The 23,918-nt window shown below is 41.2% G+C and overlaps 1 protein-coding gene across 1 annotated transcript in view; it reads right to left on the bottom strand.

Moving 5' to 3' along the window:
• LOC119745553 (trafficking protein particle complex subunit 8-like) overlaps window positions 1-23,918 on the bottom strand; it is a 40,601-nt gene that overhangs the window by 1,916 nt on the left and 14,767 nt on the right. Inside the window, exons 11-28 of the mRNA XM_038221951.1 lie at window positions 23,420-23,525; window positions 22,248-22,379; window positions 19,262-19,333; window positions 17,998-18,150; window positions 16,492-16,618; window positions 14,841-15,038; window positions 12,647-12,819; window positions 10,878-10,952; window positions 10,168-10,494; window positions 9,164-9,567; window positions 8,049-8,202; window positions 6,919-7,018; window positions 5,452-5,523; window positions 4,415-4,470; window positions 3,601-3,813; window positions 2,435-2,539; window positions 1,184-1,329; window positions 166-258 (exon numbers count right to left, since the gene is read on the bottom strand). Coding sequence (XP_038077879.1) covers window positions 166-258; window positions 1,184-1,329; window positions 2,435-2,539; window positions 3,601-3,813; window positions 4,415-4,470; window positions 5,452-5,523; window positions 6,919-7,018; window positions 8,049-8,202; window positions 9,164-9,567; window positions 10,168-10,494; window positions 10,878-10,952; window positions 12,647-12,819; window positions 14,841-15,038; window positions 16,492-16,618; window positions 17,998-18,150; window positions 19,262-19,333; window positions 22,248-22,379; window positions 23,420-23,525 — 2,706 coding nt within the window. The remainder of the gene's footprint in view (window positions 1-165; window positions 259-1,183; window positions 1,330-2,434; window positions 2,540-3,600; window positions 3,814-4,414; window positions 4,471-5,451; window positions 5,524-6,918; window positions 7,019-8,048; window positions 8,203-9,163; window positions 9,568-10,167; window positions 10,495-10,877; window positions 10,953-12,646; window positions 12,820-14,840; window positions 15,039-16,491; window positions 16,619-17,997; window positions 18,151-19,261; window positions 19,334-22,247; window positions 22,380-23,419; window positions 23,526-23,918) is intronic.

Below are 23,918 nucleotides of genomic sequence, written 5' to 3'. Positions count from 1 at the left end.
GATGTACATTGCTTGTGACTGGTATTTAGCGGTTGTTTACTTAACATAACAATCGCATGGAGTTTTGGCCGGTAACCTGATTTTAATAAGCAAGACGTTTTTGTGCTTAAGCAAATTTTGTGCTTAAGCAGCTCTACGAAATTGGCCCCAGGTCATACTCCTTACCTTGTATTGTCCTGGTCTGCGGTTTCTATGGCAACTTCTATAGCAGTACCGGTGCAGTTGTACAAATTGAGAGACACTGGTAACGTGCAGACCCTGCAATACAACCGCACATGGATGATTTACATCGACAAACTGAAAATGTGGTATTATGTCTTCAGGTATTAGGTACTAGGAAAACTAGTAAGCGGCACGGATTTCATATCAAAAGATGTAAGAGAAATGCCAATTAAAATTACCTATCCAAAATGTACAGACAAAAACTTCAATTACCTACATGCAATTCGGGCGAGAGTTTGCCATGGAGAGTCCATTTTCAAGTTTACGGTCGACAAAACATGGCTCATTTGAATGAGTGTCAGTAGACAACTCGAGCTAATTTGTTATAGATTGGGGCATCATTCTGTCGCCTTACAAAAAACACCATATTGACAAAAAGAAAAGAAAAGGGCAAACAGATACTTGAAGCATACGCATACGAAACTACTGATTGGAAAAACTAACAATTTCAAATGTCCCACGCTGCGAATTTGTCGACCATCTCCCACAATGCACTGGGAAAAAATGAACTCTCCGTGGCAAACTCTTGGTGGCGCACTGCATTGTGAATTGCCCAAATTATGATAGTCTTTGATAATTTTTAGTCATTATCCCTAAACTATGAGATCGTTTTTCATTGAGAATAGTGGCTTCTGATACCAAAACGAACGTTTCTGTTACTGGTTCAAGAACAAATATTACTTTTTAAAATGTGTCAACGAGCTCTGAAAATGGCAGTTACACATATGTCTATGTGCAAGACATAGCCAACTAGGAAGAATGTAGTATCCAGACGCCACTTCAGCTGTTGTGTACAAAGTCTATGGAGAGTCAAGAACATTTTCTAAGTATTTCCTAACAAAATTGGAAATGTTTCTCAGTCCCAGATTCATGTCTTTTCAACATTTTCGCAATGACTGACCTTTATTGAGATGATATATGAAGAAAAAAGTGGTTTAAAGTAATTTGGACGTTGCCTTACCTTCTTTTGCTGAAGTCATGTTCCCTGACTTCACAATACTGTAGGCTGTATTTCAGTAGCTGACCCATGACCTCTGGGCTGGCTTCCCTGGCGGCCTCCTTCTCGGGTTCCTTGACCAGCTTGAGTTGTGTGATTTCCCTGGGTCTCTGTAAACATCACACACAGGAATTGGTATTGTTATCCCACAATCTTTACTGATCGAAAAATATTTAGTGACCATTAGGCCAAAAAAAAAAATAAGTCGGTCTCTGGTCAGCGCGCCCGTCGATTTTAATCATGCGCGTCGATCTTTTTTTTTTCCAAAATGTTCCGCGGTAGCTCCAACAGCGCCCTCTATTTCCGCACCTCCTCAATTTTTTTTACCAAAAAGCACCAAGGAATGGGAAATGTCACCAAGGCAAATGATCGAAAGCACCAAGGCAAATTATGGAGGACACCAATGTACACGAGGACACCCAAAAAGCAAAATAGTACCCACCTTGTCTGTACAATCCAAGCTTGAAGAAGAAAAAAAAAAAAGCCAAAAAAAAAAAAAAAAAAGCCGCGTGGCCGCGTCAATTCCGGAACTTTGGTCTGACCAGAGACCGAATATTTTTTTTTTTGGCCTTATAATACTTGCATGCCTCGTCATTCTTTTAGGCTGAAGGCTTAGGATAAAAAAAAACAAGTTGTGGGACAAGGCTTAAATGTCAACTTCAAATTTGGTCTTAAAGTTGCAGTAATACATAGTATACAAACATTGATTGCTTTGAGTGGTGTAGTAAAACTAGCCTCCCGGGGTGATCCATGGAGCACTCTATTTTAACCGAGGCAAAGCCGAGTAGCTTTACTACACCACGAGATAAAGCAGTCAATATTTCTTTTGTAGCACCTCTCCCACAGATTCTGCTTGATTTTAAGTGATAACTGATTAATTTAATCTACATACAATTACAATGTACTTCTATTTCAATGCGAAATTAGTTGAAAATTTACTAGCACTTTTTTAAACTACCCCTTCACGAATTGTATGAACCCAGCTCTGTAACGCAAACACTTGGGAACAATACGTGCAACATGCACCCCCATATGCATCTGCAAACAATACTGGGTGCTATGGGTATTATAGTTTGGTTGCTGCAGGTATAGTACTTTTTGTCGTGCTCAGCAAGATAGCAAACATACCGAATGCTATGTGACCTGCTCTCTGCCAATCAAGATACAGAATCTGTGGGTGAGGTGTTCTAAATGTCATTACCGATGTGACCTTACCCTAACAGTCTGCACGGTGGTCACCTCTGACCCTATGGTTTCCATGGTGACATGATGCTGCCCAACCAGTGTGTGATGAAACCCGTCTTCATCGACAACAAACGCCTGCAAATAAAGTGAGTTAAACTTCAAAAGAAACTCAAATATTTATGTTAATGTAGGTTTTTGTCCAGGAAATTATGGTTTAAAAACAAAATTTTCTTCAAAATTGAAGAAAAAAAAATGGAATTCTTCAGAACCGAGTATTTTAGAAAGGTTTCATAAATGCTAGCACTGATATTGACAGATTTTTTTTTCTTTTTGAATGGTTAAGTACTGGAAACTGTTACAACTGTGTCCAACATATTGAATCAATACGCAAAGACACACCAATGTTTAATTATTACTACTCTTGAGGTCATTCCAAATGACTGCAACGTTTGATCTTTCAAAAATAGTCACTTCCAACTGTTTCAAACATCAAACTTTTAATTAACTTTAATTCAAACCAGCAGCCGATTTCACGAAACAGTGTGCAACTTATGCCATGTGTAGGACTTGCGTTACATATTTGTTGCGCAGCTGCACAATAAACTTGCCATAGATTTCACGAAACTTGGCGTAGATGCACAACGTCTTAAATAAGTTAAGTATCTTGGACGAGGATAATAACAGTATTTTTCGATGGCTATTTGTGTATGATTTTGTTTGGTCACGAAACAGTCGTTGAGTCACCTACGCCCGCCATTTTGAAAATAGTTTTGTCCGACTTTCTTCAGAATCACGTGGCAACTCTAAAACTCTGTCACAAGTAAAAATAGCATTTTATGTATCTCAAACACGAATCTGTGAGTGTCTTGTATCAACCTTGATAAGTTGTGCAACAACAGGCTCCACGACGATCATGATTTGCTAGTAAAATAGTTTATTTTCAGTCACTAAGCCACAACTAAGGCCACCTAAAATGATTGCGGAAGTTACAACATAATATGTTGCGTAAGTCGCAGACTTCTGCGCTATGAAACTTTCGTGAAGTGTGTCATAACTGAAATGTGGCGCATTAAATGTTGCACTGCCCAAATTGCGCAATACATTGTTGCGCAAATGGAGTTACGCCTTTGCCTAAAGTTTCGTGAAATAGGCTGAAGGAGTAATTTCGACTTTTGATACATGAGTATGCAAATTACCTTCCACAGCACAATGAGCGTCAGCCCAGCCTTGATGCTGTCCTCCAGAGCCGTCTTCATGTCGGTTACTATGGCAACGCCCGTCTCATCTGTAGGACTCATGGTACTGGGGGTAGCAGACAAGCTAGAGGGCGCTACAACCAGGCTCTGCTTGCTGGGGTCAAAGGTGGATCGGAAGTAGAAGTCGGAGCAGGGAGAGGCCGTGCTATCCACCTGATTAATTAACATAAAGATGACATTCAAAATACTTTCATATAATTTACGTCTATTTTAATCGGTTTTTGAGTTTCATTCCGTAAACTAAAGTTTTCCATCTAGAAATACAAAGGTAATTCTAATGACATTCAAAGTAAACATTTTAATGTATTCTCATAACATTTTGTATTGAGCTTTTTAAATTTATTATAATAATTTTTTTTTTTACGATTAATTTTGTAAAGCGCACTGAGATTTATATTATGTAATGCGGTATATAAGAATTAATAATTATTATTAATTCAACTTAGAATGAAGTATTGAATGAAGACATCGGCCAATGTTAAGTAATGGATTAATTTTCTTCACAAATTTCCAATTATTTTGGTACGTCTGAAGCACAAATAGTGCCCCCGAAAAAAATCATCTCAGGAGGGCGCAGATTCCAAAAATTTGGAGAAAATAATGGGATTTTGTTGGTCACTATAAAACAAAATGAAAATTTGTTAAGAGAAAAAATAAATCTAATTTGTTGAAGAACAAGGGTGCAGCAATTGTAATCATTGGTGAAAAGCGTGCTTTTTCATACACATAATATTTGAACTGTTTTTGAACTTACCATTTGTTTTCCAAATGTAACGCTTGTGAAGAACAATTGTTCCCTTGTGGGATTGTCTGTGGAATGAAAGATAGACACAAGGAATGAATTCAGAACTTAATATCAGGTTGTGTTCAAAGGATTCTCTTTGGCCGACCTTTCTGCAGAGTTGTATTCAAGTCCATCACAACCCAATCACGAATCAAATCACAAGCCAATAACAGGCCAATTACAAGCACATCACAAGTCAAGTCACAAGTCAAACACAAGTCAAATCAAAAGCCAAATACAGGCCAATCACAGGCCAATCACAAGTCAATCACAAATCAAATTACAAGCCAATTACAGGTCAATCACACGCCAATCACAAGTCAATCACAAGTCAAGTCACAAGTCAAACACAAGTCAAATCAAAAGCCAAATACAGGCCAATCACAGGCCAATCACAAGTCAATCACAAATCCAATTACAAGCCAATCACAGGCCAATCACAGGCCAATCACAAGTCAAATCAAAAGCCAATCACAGGCCAATCACAATCCAACCACAAGCCAATCACAAATCAAATCACAAGCCAATTACAGGCCAATCACAGGTCAATCAAGAGTCACAACACAAGCCAATCACAGGCTGATCACAAATCCAATCACAAGTAAAATCACAAGTCAATTCATAAACTGATTCACAAGTAGAGGGGGAAAAAAATGATGATTCTGTAACAGTTCGTCGTGACATTGTTACCGTTCAATTGAAAAGCCTGTCACTTGGCTGAGACCACATTGACATGTGATGGAGTATGCATGGCCACTCATATTATATATATGCTTCACATTCTTAATAACCCTGAACACTTCCTATGTAATTCTGCGTGACCAACAGGCAGACTGTTGCACGAATCAGTAAGAACCTAACCCAAGAAACTATGGAAAGCTAGGAACGATTCTTGGTGCAAGACTTGGCCTTTAAATTTCTGCCAACAAACTGATATCTTTTCAATGGTAAAGGTCATCAGGACGTAACATCCACTTTTCAAACTGAATGTGAAATGAATATTATACCTGGTGGACCGTGTCTGCACTTTGTTGCTTTGAAGGACATCCTCTGGGACTCCCCTCCACTTATCTTGGGTTCTAAAGAGAAACAACACAAACAACAGCTCAAAATGTAGTGCGCTCTTGTCAAAAATTGAGTATGTTCAGCATTCAATTCCGTTGAGCTCTCTATTTCAAAGAAAAGTAGTCAATTTGCTATGCACCCCGAGGGGGTTAACAACAGCCGTCACCAATTGTTTTGCTATGTTGCACCAAGAAGTCAAAAAGATACACGGTTGTAAATTACTACGTGAGAAATAAATTAAATCACTACGGTGTAACCTTTGATAACTGTAGGCTTTCCTGCCGGACACGAGACTGAGTGATCGCAGTTCTCAGTCGCAAGACGCGCAGGCAGGCCCTACATACGCATGCGCAACACTGAGGTAAGTTTATCGAGGTAATTTTATTGAGGTAATTTATATGCAATGCAGTGTTTATGAGGTAATTTATATGCAATGCAGTGTATATGAGGTAATTCATATGCAATGCAGTGTATATGAGGTAATTTATATGCAATGCAGTGTATATGAGGTAAATTATATGCAATGCAGTGTATATGAGGTAATTATATGCAACGCAGTGTATATGAGGTAATTTATACGAAACACAATGCATAGGAGGCAAATTATATGCAAGACAGTGTATATAAGGTAAATTATATGCAACACAGCGCATATGAGATAATTTATATGCAACGCAGTGTATATGAGGTAATTTATATGCAATGCAGTGTATATGAGGTAATTCATATGCAATGCAGTGTATATGAGGTAATTTACATGCATTGCAGTGTATATGAGGTAAATTATATGCAACGCAGTGTATATGAGGTAAATTATATGCAACGCAGTGTATATGAGGTAATTTATATGCAATGCAGTGTATATGAGGTAATTCATATGCAATGCAGTGTATATTAGGTAATTTACATGCATTGCAGTGTATATGAAGTAAATTATATGCAATGCAGTGTATATGAGGTAATTTATATGGAATGCAGTGTATATGAGGTAAATTATATGCAACGCAGTGTATATGAGGTAATTTATATGCAACGCAGTATAAATGAGGTAATTTATAAGAAACACAATGTATAGGAGGCAAATTGTATGCAAGACAGTGTAAATAAGGTATTTATATGCAACACAGTGCATATGAGGTAATTTATATGCAACACAGTGTATATGAATTATTTTACATGCAACGCAGTGTATATAAAATAAATTTATTTTTATGGACTGGACATGTGGCCGTTCTAGACCAATGAAATTACAGAATCTAGGACACGATATAACAACTGCAGTTCTTATATGGAGTCGAAACGAAGAACAAATGATGAAGAAAGTTTTCTTTTGATGCTGATATATCCAGACCACACTTTTAGGTTTTGTCACTAGACGCAGACACACATAGACGCGGCCTCAGACTTACCTTTTGCGAGTGTGTCCGTTCCCAGGTAGTCAAGCGCCCATGCTTCACTCACACATGATACCTGGCCTATGCTGAACTCAATGATGTGAGAATCATGTACCTAGTGCAAAAAAAAATAACTTTCAAAATTGTGTTTGGAGATGACACATTTCACAAGGCACTTGTACTGTTTACAAAAGCTCTACTTGCTATCTGCACCAGACTTATATGTACACAGCAGAACTTAAAGAGGTTGTGGAATGCTCGAAGACATTTCTGTCCTTTTTCGGGTATATGTAGCCTAAGGTGTGATGAAATAAAAACGACTATTGTTTCTGTCATGAAATGAGTACAAAGGGTACTTTTGAGAGCTGTTTTTCAGGTCCAGTTTCGACCCGAACGTGCAATTGTGTAAAAGTCGTCGTTGCGGGCAGCAAACAAAACACAGTAAATCGTGACGTAATAAACAGGACTCGTGTATGCTACTGTGCATCGGGAGTCCTGTTTATCAGTCACGATTTACTGTGTTTTGTTTGCTGCCCGCAACGACGACTTTTACACGATTGCACGTTTGGGTCGAAACTGGACCTGAAAAACAGCTCTCAAAAGTACCTTTTGTAATCATTTCATAACAGAAACAATAGTCGTTTTTATTTCATCACACCTTAGGCTACATATACCCGAAAAATGACGGAAATGTTTTCGAGCATTCCACAACCTCTTTAACCAATTACATGTACTGGTGTTTGTGCCCTTGGGCAAGACACTTAACTACAATGGCTTCTCTCCACCCAGGAGTATGAATGGGGACCTGTAAGGGTAGAGGAGCGAATGTGCGCTGATATCGGCTGCCGCGTGATCTCATGGCCTGATGAACAGGGAATAATTGTAAAGCCCTTTGACATTGTTGATACGGTGGAAAGCGCTATATAAGCATTACAATTTTTTTTTATTTTTCATTTTTCTCCAATTTTTTTTCCCCAGTTCCATTTCATTTTTGCAGAACGCCTCACAAATATCCAAACTGATGATCAAGCTAGTACCTATGGCTGTGGTAGCAAGTGACCGTTAATTTCTGAATACCTGATGCATACAGTGTATTACGATTGTGTGTTCAGTGGCAGCCACCTCCTAACAGATTTCTGTCCTACCTGATTCATATTGTCAATGTCTAGACTGATGATCAAGCTAGTATCTTTGGCTTTAGTGTCCCGACTCTCCCCAGTGTGGGCCCGGAGTACCGATGATGTCAGGGATATTGAGTTGCTGGAGTGAATGGTGGCGGTGTGATGCAAGGTCCGATGTCTGAAGGAAAAGTCAACATTTATAAGTACAAGTACATAAAATGTACCAAATGTACAGTAACACAACTGCAGGATTTGTACATGCCATTTTTTCAAGAATCAGTTTTACAACTTCAAGTATGAAAGTTGGTGGTCTATATTTCCGTTACTGAGCTCAGTACTTTAACATTGGAAAGCTCTTGTTCTGTAGAATCCAGATATATGAAAATGACTCAAACTCAAGTTCAAAACTGTGTCCTTTAGAAATGTTTGTACATTTTTTGAATATCTGTTACAGATTACCAGTATGTGACTAGACACCCATATTCCCACTCTTGCTGAGTACCGAGTCAAAACAGCTTTATTAACCCTAATTCCCTAGGCATTTCTGTTTGCAACCTCAATCCTGCAAAGTCCTCCAACTGGCTGCATGTTAACATTGCATACAGTATCAATCCTCCAAAATTGTCCATTATTTCTTGAATGTGATCCTTGGAGGGGTGATCACTGCCTTAATCCTACAAAATCCTCCAGCAATCACTGTCAATATGTAGAGGCAGAGCTAGTAACATCCTGGAGCAGTGCAGAGGATTTCAAGTATAATCTAGGCCTAAATTTATGCACGGCAGAGCATAAACAGCACATGGACCGGCCCAAGACCTTGACACAGTGTAATGTTGTGCAAACCTGACCCAAAACCGACCCGACCCGAAACATACTTCGGGTCGGTTCGGGTCGGTTTGGGTCGGTTGGGAATTTTTGACGGGTTGGGTCAGATTTCAGGAATTCATATTGGGTTCAGTTCGGATTCGGTTTATATCTCTAATGTTTCTGGTCGGTTTGGCCTGGTGAACCCAACCCCATGCACAACATACTCCAAAATGAGCCACACATTTTTGCCACATAGCCTCAATCCTGCAAAATCCTCCACCACAAAAACATGATAGTCTAATTATACACCTGTATGCTTTAAATATACACACCTCATTTTAGGATTTTCCTCGGCCGATTCGTAATAAAACAGCATGTTGATTTCGTGTATTCCGCTCCTGTCTGGTCCTCTTATGTACAAGGGTAACGACACACTGCCCCCTGGGGGTAAGGAGCCCCCTGGGAGGGGTACCTCAGTCACATGGGAAACACGACACTTGTCTACCACACATTCTCCACCATTCCCCCCTGTGTTTCCATCACATGGAACAGTCCTGTAAACGCTGGTTTTTGATTGGTTGGCCGGGGTTTGGGAGGTTCCAAAAGAGAAGAGTTCGGGGTGGTTGGATGCCACGAGGAGTTTCTGGAGGGGACTGAATCCCTGGTTGGTCAATTCCACAACTGACAGGCAGACCTCACCGCACAGAAGTGTTGAAGGGAAGGAAGTAAATACAGCCTGATGAGGGACAAAAAAAGGAGAAAATGTAATTATTTATGGATAATTTTTAAAAATCCTGTTCAGTGTATCAAGATCCATCGGATCAAAGATCCTGAAGCCAAACTACCTGTGTCTGTGCTCATGTTTTTACTTGCGCCCCAAAACAACATCTTACACATGTTCTCATTTCACTGATTGCAGCTACGCGACGTCATGCACTTAATCGACAAGAAATAGCAACTGCGCGTGCGTCGTGTTAAAGCTTGCCCGCACCCATTCACGGATTCGACGAATTACAAACCAACTACAAACAGAAATTTCCAAAAATGCGTCAATCGACGCATCTTTGGAAATGGCCTTGTTTGATTGTTTTCTTCAAAGTGCCAGCATGCCAGAAAGAATAATTTCACAGGGAGTTTACTCCTATTCTTATCTTTAAAGCAAGTACGCTTTTTATCAAAAATTTGTCAGTTACTTTTTGGATAGCTGCAAATGATCTACTCTACCTTTAACACTTTATAAACCTTCACCAGTGGGGTTTTCAAGGTTTTTTACATACATACATGTACTGCAATGAATTTGGGAATTTCCCCAGTAGGAGGGTTTTAATGTAAGTACCTCAAGCAGCGGCATGGGTGGCACGATGACCGGGTCCAACCGTCGGTCCGGTCCATACATAACGCTGCACTTCTCCACCTTGGTGGAATTCAGCCGGGGACCCTGGATGTCCAACTCCTGCCCACCCTGGACCAAGATGATCCCAGTCCCGTGGGGGGAGGACTTCTTGCCGCCCTTCTGGGGACTGTCCGGGTTCTCCCGGTTGCCGAAGTCGTTGTTGGCCGTGATTTCATCCTTGGCGTTCGGGGTCTGCTGGCCGGAGAGACTGTAGGCGATGCCTAGGATGTGGAACTCCCCAGTCTGGTGTGGGGTGATGGACAAGTGGACCTAAGACAGGGTGGGGGAGGGATTGAGATCATTTGGCTCAGCTGTATACATACTCATGATCCAATCTTAATTCATATTTCTTGTTGTGGCGAAGGAAATGCAACTGCTATATGGTCACCCCACAGCAGATCAGCAATTTGGGAAGACCGACGAACCCACCAGAATCCAAAATGAACTGCAACTTTTTTTTCACAACTCAAATCAACAAGATTTACAAGATGTTGGTTGCTGATATTGTTTACTGGCTTGAAGAAAAACACTTCTGAACAGACTTTGTTGACTGTGGATTGTGAAAACCAGTGTGACACCTCAAAAGGTTTAAAATTAAACTTAGGCTAAGTGCACAGATGGAAGAGATGGATTTGAGACAAGTTGGCACTTACCGGTTTGTACTCGTTGCCGGCTAACACAACCTCTGGAATGACCTCAGTGCTGACAACGTCCTCAAGCTCATTACGCTGCTGAAACAAAAAGGAAAAGAACTAAGAGTACGGCAAATTTAGGAGGAAGATAGTGTACTGCAACTTGTTTCCCATGGGTACTATCTCGCTGCGCCATGTTGGTCCTCATCATGCCTTGCGCGATCTTAACCCCTGGAATTGTGTAATGTAAATATCCCACTATTTGGGAGATTTAAATTAGGACAACAGTCCATGCGTTTAACGCCCGACGCAGTGCTTTCAATTTGAAGGGCTTTTTTTGTAGAATCCATCCTTTTAAAGATGAGGATTTGACGTCGCGTTATAGAACAAGGATATGTATTCAATGTGCGTACCTCTGTAGTTCCTTTTACAACACAAGACACATAGGTTTGTTGCAGCATTCGAATTACGCGCATTAATGAAGGAACGCGCATTGCCCATGAAGTCGAAGGCCGAGTGTACTGTTGATCCAAAGTTAAAATCCTCTGCCCAAGGCTGGTTGGGTCAGCTTTTTGATTAACACTGACCAACGTATGTGTACATGTATCGTAACCTAACTCCCGCAACAAATGTTACAATACTAACAGTGTTTTCAGTCAAGTCTTGAAAAATTTAACATTGGAGCACAATGTTTTTGTTGTCCATGGACAATTCCATGAGAATGTGGACATGGCTCAAAAAAATTTAAAATTGATGAAATCTTCAAAACTGCAAGCATCACAACCTCATATGAGACCTGCTCCAACGCAACCCAGACAAAGTTGCAAATGTTTTGTTTGCGCAAAGGACACGTGAAGTCATTTTGGGGGGGAACTGACCATTTTGAGGTTCTGAAATTTTCTGCATCAGTTTTAAATCTACAACCTCCCAAAGTATGAGTATCAACATGACCCGATAAGCAGAGGTGTGTTTCTTTTGGTCATTTTAGTGAAAAAATGTGTACAGCAATTTATACAAAAAGCATTTCAATATGCGTGTTTATCTCATAATTGGGTTGTTAGAGTTTTATTACTTAAAGGGAAGATACAACATTTGCAAACATCAAAAAACAAAATGATCAAATTATCACGAAATTCTTTACTGGACTGTTAGCGAATGACAGTCTAAAGCATCCTGTAAAATCATGGCTCCCGGTGTGCTGACATTTTTAAGTAAAGCGGTATTCGTGTATTTATTTCCAATGCTGGTCGGCCGACCAGCGTTGGAGAAAACTCGCTTCTTTTCAAAGACTGCTGCTAGTTTTTCATATTTAATTATTCCGCATTTTGTTTTGCAATTGATTACACGACTGTGAAGGGGTACAAGCCAGGTAGACTGATTCTCTGACCTAATAATCCACCAACATCTATAAATTGCTCCGTTTCATCTTAAGTGGGATCAGGGAAGCAGACTTCAAGAGCATGATGGGTTTTCTTGGTTTTTCCAGCATCTATGAACCCAAAACGTGAAACAAGTCAGTGTAACAATATATGCTATAACATACTATTCCTCCAAATCCACTTATTTCTGAAAGTTACAGCAAAAGCAAATGTTGTACATTCCCTTTAATCCTTTCTCCCACAATAGGGTCACAGTACCTATGAAATTGTGCATCATTTTGAAGCTGAAAACCTCTGGAATTTGAAAATGTCAAAACCTAAAAAAAAAAAAATTCTCTGTGCGCCACATTAGGGGCCGCGCCATGTTAGGGGACTTGAACAATATAACAATATAATCCACTTAGCCCGAACCTTTCCGGTCAATATGTCAGCCTCATTGGACAGCACGGCCGGCTGCTGTTCTGGGTTCTCCTTGTTGACGTGCTCGTAGCTGACGGGAGTAAACTTCCATCTCAAGGTCAGGTTGGATATCGTCAGGGGGACCTTGAGTGGATTCTCCATGACCAGCTCCACGGTCATTGCCTCTGTCAAATCATAGACAAAGTTATATGATTTACATATGTATAATTAAGGGGACAACATTTTGCAACCTGACACCACTTCAGCGGTTGTGTACAAAGTCTATGGAGAGTCAAGAACATTCTGTAAGTATTTCCTAACAAAATTGGAAATGTTTCTCAGTCCCAGATGCATGTCTTATCATCATTTTTGCAATGAATGACCTTCACTGAGATGATACATGAAGAAACAAGTCAGGTGTGTTTACAAACACAAATGCCCCGCAACCGTGACTGTTCCCATGACATAACACCACTCTTTTAACATCAACTTACATGTACCTTGGTCACATGGAACGTTCATTAATTGACAGCATTAGTGTCTTCTGTAGGTTTTATATGAATTAATCCCTAATCCCTATGATGTCAGAATAAATACAAGATTTCTATTGTGTTAGCCACTGTGACCTTGACCCTTGACCTTTCAGCCCCAAATGCAATAGGCTTCTAAGGACTGCCAAGGACAATCCACAAACCAAATTTGAAGTTCATATGTAAAGTATATCTCAAGTTATCACGCTGACAAAATTTCTATTGTTTCAGCCACTGTGACCTTGACCCTTGACATTTCGGCCCCAAATGCAATAGGCTTCTTAGGATTACCAAGAACAACACACAAACCAAATTTGAAGTTCATATGTAAAGTATTTCTCAAGTTATCGCGCTGACAAAATTTCTTTTGTTTACGCCACTGTGAACTTGACCCTTGACCTTTTGGTCCCAAATGCAATAGGCTTCTTAGGATTACCAAGAACAATCCACAAACCAAATTTGAAGTTCATATGTTAAGTATTTCTCAAGTTATCGCGCTGACAAGATTTCTATTGTTTTAGCCACTGTGAACTTGACCCTTGACCTTTTGGCCCCAAATGCAATAGGCTTCTTAGGATTACCAAGAACAATCCACAAACCAAATTTGAAGTTCATATGTTAACTATTTCTCAAGTTATCGCGCTGACAAGATTTCTATTGTTTTAGCCACTGTGAACTTGACCCTTGACCTTTCGGCCCCAAATGCAATAGGCTTCTTAGGATTACCAAGAACAATCCACAAACCAAATTTGAAGTTCATATGTTAAGTATTTCTCAAGTTATCGCGCTGACACGATTTATCCGGACACACACACCCACCCACCCACACACCCACCCACCCACCCACCCACCCACCCACCCACGGAAGGACAAGGCGGAAACAGTATGCCCCTTCGGCTTCGCCGCGGGGCATAAAAAGTTGCGTCACGTTGCAATAAATTTTCCAGTTAAGGTAATAATTGTGTGCTTGGCCTGATAGCCGAAGACGAGAGACATTATCCGTGACCAGGCCCTAAGCCGATTTTAAATGTACTTGTTTAAAACCGGCCAAGCACACATTCAAACGCATCGGGCTAGATTTCAGAAAAAAACTAAAAATATCAGTTGTTGGAAAAAGCCAGCATAAAGAGATATGATTTGAGTTTCTGTATGAGAAGTGTGATGTTTTCCATATTTCTGAGATCATGTGGCAAATGGTTCCAAAGCCAAGGTGCATTTGAAAAGGCTCTGTCACCATAACTGGCAAGACGAGCTCGGGGAATGGAAAGGAGACTGCCAGATGACCTCAAGCCCGGTCTGACAGTACGAGGCTGTAGTAGGTTTTGGTAGGGTGGGCCAGAACCGTGAAGTGCTTTGAATGTGAGGAGAAGGATCTTGTGTTGTATTTTGTATTTAACCGGCATGCAGCCAGTGAAGTCTGTGAAGTATGGGGGTGACATGAGCTGCTTTCTTTTGACCAGTAAGTAGACTTGCAGCAGCGTTCTGTACCAACTGCAAGCGATTGAGGGTGCTCTTGAGAAAAACCATAGAGTAAACTATTAAAGAAATTGATTCTGGATGCGATAAAAGTGTGTACGAACTAATCTGCTGCTCAAGTTGGAAGCGTCCACCGAATCGCGGCAATACACGGTACGTGTGTACATGTATGTATGACTACACGTCCGATGTTTCCTCACCTCCAACAACCACCAGTGGACTAATACTATTGTCTGTCTTTCCGTGCAGCAGCTGCAGATTCGGTCGGAAACCGGCCGGCAGGTTGTACTGACCGGTGGCTACCATGATCGCCATCTCCTCCAGGTTCTGCCATTCCTCACGCTCGGCCGGGTCAAAGATGCGGTCAAAGGTCACCGAGGTCGCATACATCTGAGTGTCTGCAATTAATGACAGATAGGAACGTACCTTTACATAAATGTGGCCATAATACGAAGATGGCAGATATTTTCAATCTTCATCCCCAAGAGGATAGTTTGTGGTTGATGACATCTGATGAACTACTCCATACAATGCATGAGCTGACAGAATTGTCCTGGTGTTAGCCCCATAAACGTGGCCAATTTGCTGGACTACCTCCATAAATATAGGCCACACAGCCACCATCTTAAAGAGGTTGTGGAATGCTCGAAGACATTTCCGTCACTTTTCGGGTATATGTAGCCTAAGGTGTGATGAAATAAAAACGACTATTGTTTCTGTCATAAAATAAGTACAAAAGGTACTTTTGAGAGCTGTTTTTCAAGTCCTGTCATGCCTGTTTCGACCCGAACGTGCAATTTGTGTAAAAGTCGTCGTTGCGGGCAGCAAACAAAACACAGTAAATCGTGACGTAATAAACAGGACTCCCGATGCAGAGTAGCATAAACGAGTCCTGTTTATTACGTCACGATTTGCTGTGTTTTGTTTGCTGCCCGCAACAACGACTTTTACACAAATTGCACGTTCGGGTCGAAACAGGACCTGAAACATAGCTCTCAAAAGTAACCTTTGTACTCATTTCATGACAGAAACAATAGTCGTTTTTATTTCATCACACCTTAGGCTACATATACCCAAAAAAATACGGAAATGTCTTTGAGCATTCCACAACCTCTTTAAGTGCCACTTGCTGACTATGCTGCTAGTTTATTTACGCTTTGGAAGCACACTCACCTTGCTTCTAGCAATGAAAAACAAATGTCTGCTTTCTCACATGTCTACTATTCATGTAATTTCCAGAGCAACTTTGTGGCTCGCTTGCACATCGAGGATTACTAAAAGTCAAGCAACAGCCGCCGGACAGATGTAGCGTGAATTTAGGTTTCTATAAAATATGGACTCATTGGTAGTATTGCGCATGCCTAATTGAAGGTGACAAGTCACGTGAGAGGGTTTAACCAATAAAAGGGAAAAAGGAGTCCGATTTTCCATAAATTGACATGCTAATTACAATTTTACAAACTAAAGGCCTTTTTTCAATGGTCTTTTCGTAAGAAATCAAATATAATTGCAAAGTTTTGAATTTGTGCACATTAATTTTCCTATTCGAGGGGTCCGGAGGGGTGAACTTTCAGGCCCTATCCGCTCCGTTCACAAGTACCCCCTCACCAGCAAAGAAGGTACGGTTGGGGGTGACCGACCGACGCCATCTTGCCCGACTTTTCATTCATTTGCTGCGAAGCGCGGCCACTGCGTGTACTTAGTACAAATCCCCTGGTGTACGTGCGTCACACACAAGGAACGGTGCGCGTCAACCAGCGAAATGTCCCGCCCATGGGACGTCGGTGCTAGGTAACAGGGCGCCCTCTTTCGTCGGCGCACGGGGCCCATTGATCTGTGATCTCAAGTTACCTGGGAGCGGTGGCTTGCGGGGGTTGGTCAGCAGTACTCTAGTAGCAGGCTTGTTGATGACAGGTAAGGGCAGTTGAGGCAGTGTGGCCTGGGGGCTGCCCTCCTCAGCTTGCACGGTCAATAGTTGCTAGAGATTAAAATATAACATGAACAGTGAATTTTGTGCATAGAGGGTAATAAGGGTTATTTTAATAAGCCTTTTCGGAGTTCCAACTGCGCATTCGTAACCTGTGACAATGCGCATTGTTTGTCTCAAATGGCCTTTGACAACATCGCGCCACTGACTTTACAAAAAGGCTGTTTGTGCATTGTGGGTACTGTCAAAGGGCATTTGAGACAAACAATGTGCGTTGTCACAGGTTACGAATGCGCGCAGTTGGAACTCCGAAAAAGCTTATTGTTTTAAAACTGATAAACAAAATACCGCATTTTGCAATTTTCAGGTTGAGAAGCAGGATTTTTTTTTTTCTTTTAACTACTTTTTTTTATCCAACTGTTGCTTACTTTTACGTAAAGTGAATTTTCAGAATTGTTTTACATATTTTGTGAATATGTACAAATGCAATTCCACCTATCTGTTGCTATACTGTACTTTTAATACAAATATCTGAATTTCAAATGAAATAGAACAATAATGATGACACTACAATGGAGCTGACTTGTCAAAATGTTGAAAAAACATCTAATACTTTGGGAGAACCCATTTTCCTTCTTCGAAGTTGTATGAATGGTGTTTCCCGCAAAAGCAATTCAAATACCAAAACCTGGCAAAAGACACATAAAATTATATCTCCCACTTTATTACTTTATTATCACGAAACTCATCAAATCAACACCAGGTTGAATTCAATATCGGGTTTTGCCTTTCACTGACGTATTTTTATAACACTGTACGCTCACTGTTGTCCCGAGCAATTGTGAGAAAAAAATAATTTGGGTGGGACTTGAACCCACGACCTCCTGCTTACTAACGCAGATGTCTTACCAATCGACCATCAAGCTTGCCGGCGTCCGCTGACTGGTTCGAATCTGATATAGCAGCGGGTACCGCAACCAAAATATTCTCGGTGGTTGAGTGGTAACAAAAGATGTCTGCACTAGTAAGCAGGATGTTGTGGGTTCGATTCCCACCAGAGTGATTTTTTTTCTCACAATCACTCGGGACAACACTGAGTATACAGTGTTCACCGAAAATACATCGGTGAAGGGCAAAACTTAATATTGAGTTTAAATCACCCTGACGCAAATTCCATCTTATGAATAGTTTGGTTGCGGTACCCGCTGCTATATCAGATTCGAACCAGCCAGCTGACCCCGGCAAGCTCGGTGGGTGAGTGGTAAGACGTCTGCACTAGTAAGCAGGCGGTCATGGGTTCCAGTCCCACCCTAGTGATATTTTTTCATAATCGCTCGGGACAACACCGAGTGTACAGTGTTTATAAAAAATACGTCGGTGAAGGGCGAAACCGAATTTTGAATTTTACATCACCACGTTGAACGTCTCACCTTGAAAACATAGAGGTACTCCTTGAAGAAGGAGCTCTGCTGTGCAGCTGGCTGTCTGCTCTGGTAGGTCAAGAGATGCTTGAAGGCTGCGGTGGAATTCTCCAACTGCTTCAAATTAAACGACTGCCGACCCACTGTGAAATTGATGTGGTCCTGGAGAAAAAAAAACACAGAGGTGTTAAGCCGAAAATCCATGTGTTCATTTTCATAGTGTGTATTGTATTGTGCGTTTACTAGTTGCATGTCCGTGATGCGTATTCTAAAAATCAATGCCTACATATTTCTTTGAACACTTGATGCACGTAGACCCTCGAATAGAGAGCAGCAGCAGTTTTTCGAGCAGAAAAATCAACTAATAATCAAAGTTGGATTAAATTTGGCAAAGTGCACATTCTTCAGAATAAAACTTGACACGATTGATTAAACTTCTCAATAAAGTACACAGGGAATGAATATTCCGTGTTTAATTAACACAGAATTCAAAAACTAAACTCATGGCAGGTTCGAGTTTGTTTCAATAAGACTCAAATTAACCCTCCCATTCCAGCTGGCAATTTCAACAAGTCAAAATAAATCAAGTGACTGTTTTTAACAGTTGAGTGCTCCCTGCAGGATTGACTGGCTGGGATTGTTATGAAACCTGACAGATATGCTGTGTCTATAGTAGATTGATTAGCCGGCTGTGCCTACCAGTTGCCAGCCTTTGTCTGTTGATGGAATTTGACTGTCACAGTGCCTACACTAAATCTGATCTGAATTGGTGCCTAGCCTGTGTTATAGGCATGGCAGGGGAACTGCATTGAATTTTTGACTGTCTGTGACTGATCAAACAAAGGGAGGGTTAATATTTATCTTTTTATCCCACCACTTCATCATTTCAGCAGGCATGCAACTGGGAATTTAGAAAAAAAGACGAGGAAATTCCAAACCACACAAGACTTTGTACAGTGTGTTTCATTATGTAATGGCATTCATGAGAAGAGTAAAAAACGAGGAAATCAGCAGATCCGAGGAAAAGTTGCATGCCTGTTTAAGTTGCACATAAAAAAAACTTATGAAATGGGTATTGGATGCGTCATCTGTTTCAATCGCTAAGCGTTGAATTTTCACACAACTACGTTTAACGCGTCATGCAGTGCGCACTACGCTAAAAATGGATGACAGACACATTGATTGTCAACCTCAGTGTGTGTTAATTTTCAAATGATGATAAATAGATTTGAATGTGATAAATCATGATGTTCCTGTCCGTTTGCTGACATACCTCTGCTAGAGTCCATCCTTTGCCTTTGTACACCTGCAACGCTTGCCAGTAGGCTCTCAAAGCATGCTTCCTCTGCGGTCAGAGAAGACACAGAAATTGCAACCAGATTTTATCAAAGCATCCATATTCAATTAGATCACACACTGCACGTAAAAGTGTCTGAAACAACGTTAACCCTAACCCACCTCACTCCTCCAAAATCCTCCTGGCGGTTTTGGAGGAATCTAGAGGATTGAGGATGAATAGTGATTGAATCAAATGAGGATTCTGGAGGATTGAGGATGAATGGTGATTGAAGCACAAGAGGATTTTGGAGGATTGAGGATGAATGCATTTTGAGGCAGGACTGTCTGATGATTTTGAAGGATTTGGCATTGGTTATCCTTCATTTAAACACGAGTGCAAAATTTTGGGATGAGGAGGATTTTGGAGGATTGAGGATGAATGCATTTTGAGGCAGGACTGTCTGACAATTTTGAAAAATTTAGGCGGAATTGCAAAATTTTGGAGGATTTTGGAAGATTGAGGATGGTTGTAAGCAACAAGGGCCTAGGGGGTTAGGGTTAACGCTCTGGTGATTGAATCATGATTTGCAAGATACAATTTACAGATGCTTGCTATGAACTCAACGTTGCAAGGCTGTTCAGACAGATCTGTCAGGGAGTCAGGTTGGCGTAGCGGTTCTTTCCTCGCCTTCCACCGCTGTGACCTGGCTTCCAATCCCCCCATGGCCGATATTTGGATAGGTTTTCAGTCCCTGCAGATTCCCTGGGGTTTTTCCTCCCACCTCTAAAACTGTACTTTTTTTCTCACTGTCTTCTCGCTACAGGTTTCTTCAGGCTTGCGAGCTGCAGTGCCTAGGGTACTTTTGAGGAATCTTTGGTTTCATTACCAGAAACAATGCATAACAATAATAATAGATAAAGCTAGAATAAATTTGAGTCAGTTCTGAAACACAGAAAATATTTCAATCAACCTGCGCTAAAGTTGGTCTACCCGTGCTCTTCAGCATTTTTGGTGTTTTTCTCCTGACAAATTTACAATTTTTGTACGTTTTACTTTAACAAAAACAATTTTTTTTTCTGTTAGACGTCACAAACCAAACCCAAAATTGCCAACATAGAAGTGTGTTCAATGCGAACTAGAAGCGCGGAAGTTTGCCACGAAATCATAAATTTGCATTTACCTTCAATTCACCTTCAAAGTATGAATCAGTCTTAAATGATAATCATTAAAATCACAACAGCATAATCTACAAATACACAAAAGAAACTGTCATCACAGACCAACAAATGGAAAAAACAAAAAAAAAAACAGAGAGAACTAGAACGGCGAAGCCGCCATGGCTCGCTGTCCAGGGCAGGAAGGGAGGCTGAAGGTAGGGTTGGGGATGGGCATGATGGAAGGGGATCAGGATTCTTGTTGATGTGCCTAGGTGTAGGGGTCAGTTTTTAAATGTCAACATAAAAAGTCAACAGATAACCTAATAATTACATGTGAATATAGGTTAGCCGTCACTGTATTATGGGGGAGTTTTCCATTGTTAGAGTAATTAGGACCCAGTTGTGGATTTTTGCAGCCCCAACAGTGTTTTCTGCTCCCCATACTTGTATTACCATGGGAAAACTCTTGTGTAGTCGCCACAAATGCAGAACAAGAATGGGTATGTACATGTAGACACAGCACCATCACCACCTCCCCCAAACCTTACCCCATCCCAAAACCTTACCCCATCCCCACCCCCCCCCTCCCCCACCCAACCCCCTACCCACACCCATTCCATCCTCCCCTAATCATCCCCACCCTATCACCTACACATCCAAACCCCACCCAAACTCCAATCCCTATCTCCTTCCCCCTCCCCTTACCCGTACCCTCCCCAACCCCAACCCCCTACACCCACCTACCCTATCTTCCCCTATCTGTCCTTACCCACTTCTACACATCCCCACCCTAACCCTTACTCGATTCCAATATCCCGCCCACCCCATTCCCCCACCCATACATCCCCACCTGACCCCATGCAACCCCTACTCTGATCCCTATATACTGCCCCCTCCCTTTATCCAACCCCTACAACCCATCCCTACACATCCCCAACCCAACCCCTACTCCGATCCTATATCCCGCCCCCTGCCCAACCCCCTCCTAACCCAACCCCTTCATCCATGCCCATCCTCTCCCTACCTGTCTCCCCCTACCTGTCTCTCCCTACCTGTTCCCACCCCACCCCTACAAATCCCCACCCCACCCAAACCCAGTATTCCAACCCCTCTCCTCTCCCCACCCCACCCCACCCCAACCCGCCCCGCCCCGCCCATCCTAGCTCCCCTACTCATCCTACTCACTCAAACCCTAACTCCAACCCTATCCCCCACCCCACCCCACCCTCCCCTACCCCATCCCTACTCCAACCCCATAAACTAAAAGATCAAACCAGAAGCTCATGCACATCCCCAAAATGCATAGTGTACATGTACATGTTATACCGGTATGTTATACCAGTATATGTGTACATGTAACAATTAAAAACTTTAACATTTCCTTGAATTAAAGTTCCTCAATAAAATCATAAAATTTACTGCAATGATATGAACCTAACTGAAGTTATAGGCCTAGAGATGATACCTGACAACTGCATTTAATTTTTTTCCCCAAGTTAACTAGAACCAAAAACTTCAACATTTTTATCTGAACGCGGACGGCCGGACGGACGGACGGACGGACGCCCGGACGTACCTCCCAGATGGACTTCCGGGGTACCTCCATTGTTGTCCCATTGTCCCTATTTCTAAAGATTTCAGTTGCGGGGTACCCTATTTCTAAAGATTTCACTTGCGGGGTACCTCGAACAAAGGACGGGTACCCCACAAGTGGTCCTGGTCAGAACGGACAGACGGACGGAAATTGGTATTACATAGGCTCGCATCTGCTTCGCAGCTCGCCAAAAATGGCCATAATGAAAAAGTCTGGTCTTGAAAATTACCTGTCCAGCCTTGCTGAATCGATGGCCTGCTAGGATCATGTGGAAGGCATACTTGCGGACCATTGGCCGACGCATGTTGATAAAGCAGTGAGCGGCCTGCTCTAAGAAGATGGCACTGCGTATGTCCGAGTCCTAGTGCAAATAATAAGTTAGGGAAAAATTCAAAAAATAGTTATAAATAACAGTTACTATTTGATGACATTCAACAGTGGAATCTGTATTTATTGAGCAAAAACTAAGCAGTCAGTTGTCAGTGGTAAAGATTTTTGGCAACATAGCCTGAAAGTTCACCCCTCGTGACGCGCTTCAAGAACCCTTGAATAGGAAATTTAACGTGCAAATATTCAAAAATTTGCAATTATTTTTGGTACCTCCGAAAAAGGCCTTTGTAAAACTGTAACTAGCATATCAATTTACGGAAACTGATAAATTGCCCGACGTGAAAGAGAAACATTGCACCAAAAATTGACCTCTCACTTCTGAAAATCTAAAATACATGTGGACTAGTGCAACTTGGTGTACTTGTACATCGGATGAAAATTTGAGAAATATTCTTGTGGCAGTCTTTTGGTGAAAACTTAAAAAATTATATTACACCCCAAGATGTCTTTTAGGGTTTGCAATTTTGTTAATAAACTTAAACGACTTGTTAGCAGGTTAGGAACAAATCTAAAGTGAATGCTGATAAGGACTGCACTCAAGCCAGCCCGAGTAATTTAGAACCCATCGGCTGTAGGCAGATAAACCTTCGCGTCATTATACATTCACATTCTTAGGCAATATGAAAACACATGTGAACAAACAAGGAGACGTGGGAATGAAAATGCCGGATGTGAAAGGTCGCAAATGAAATCCACTTTTACCCATCTCCATGTGATTTTTCATCAATTTTTTTTCGTGTAGAATACCAAGATAACATTCCGACATGAATGTTTCTCAGGGTAGTTACTGTTAGAAATCATTTTGCCAAAAGTTATAGCAAGAGAAAGGGCTACCGAGTGTAAAATGCTCAAAGAAGGGTTGCTCAAGGGTTCTGAAAGCTCAGCTGCATGAAATTTTACTTTTGAGCTCTATTCCGTCATACAAAACAGTAATTTTGCAGGGAAAGAATTGAGGGAATGTGCAAGGATTAGGGGAAGTACTTCTAGACCCCAAATTGTAAGAATGTTTACCTCTCCCGTCATTCGAATGAATTCCATGGCAGCCTCAGCATACATGCCTCTTGCCTTCAGAATCTCAGTACTCAACACAACTGCTCTGGTAGCAAACTGTGACCTCCTACACACACAAAAAAACACCAAATGTTTGGACATCATGTAGAATATTATTATCATGTGCCAAGGAAAAGGACGTTAGTAACCCAGACACGCAAAAATCTTGTTTGGATATAATCACGTTTAAAGGTTTTGTGCTCCCAGTTATAAGTAAAAATCACATAAGGCTGAAATTTTGAATCAAGAAATGTGTTAATAATTGGAATAATCTTGTGCATTTTTATATCAAAATATTACTTAATTTTGAAGTTATTACATTTTTATGCTAACGACATTTTACCGGGAACTCACCCTGCCTTAAATGTGCATGTTAAATCATAACGTCCTTTTGCCAGTAATAAACTTTGCTTTACCCCCCCCCCCGCTTCAGTGGTACATTTGCCCGCTTCGAACATAT

Source organism: Patiria miniata, unplaced genomic scaffold (assembly GCF_015706575.1).
Source record: "Patiria miniata isolate m_02_andy unplaced genomic scaffold, ASM1570657v1 HiC_scaffold_12, whole genome shotgun sequence".
Taxonomy (NCBI): domain Eukaryota; kingdom Metazoa; phylum Echinodermata; class Asteroidea; order Valvatida; family Asterinidae; genus Patiria; species Patiria miniata.
This window is presented reverse-complemented; position numbering and strand designations above follow the sequence as displayed.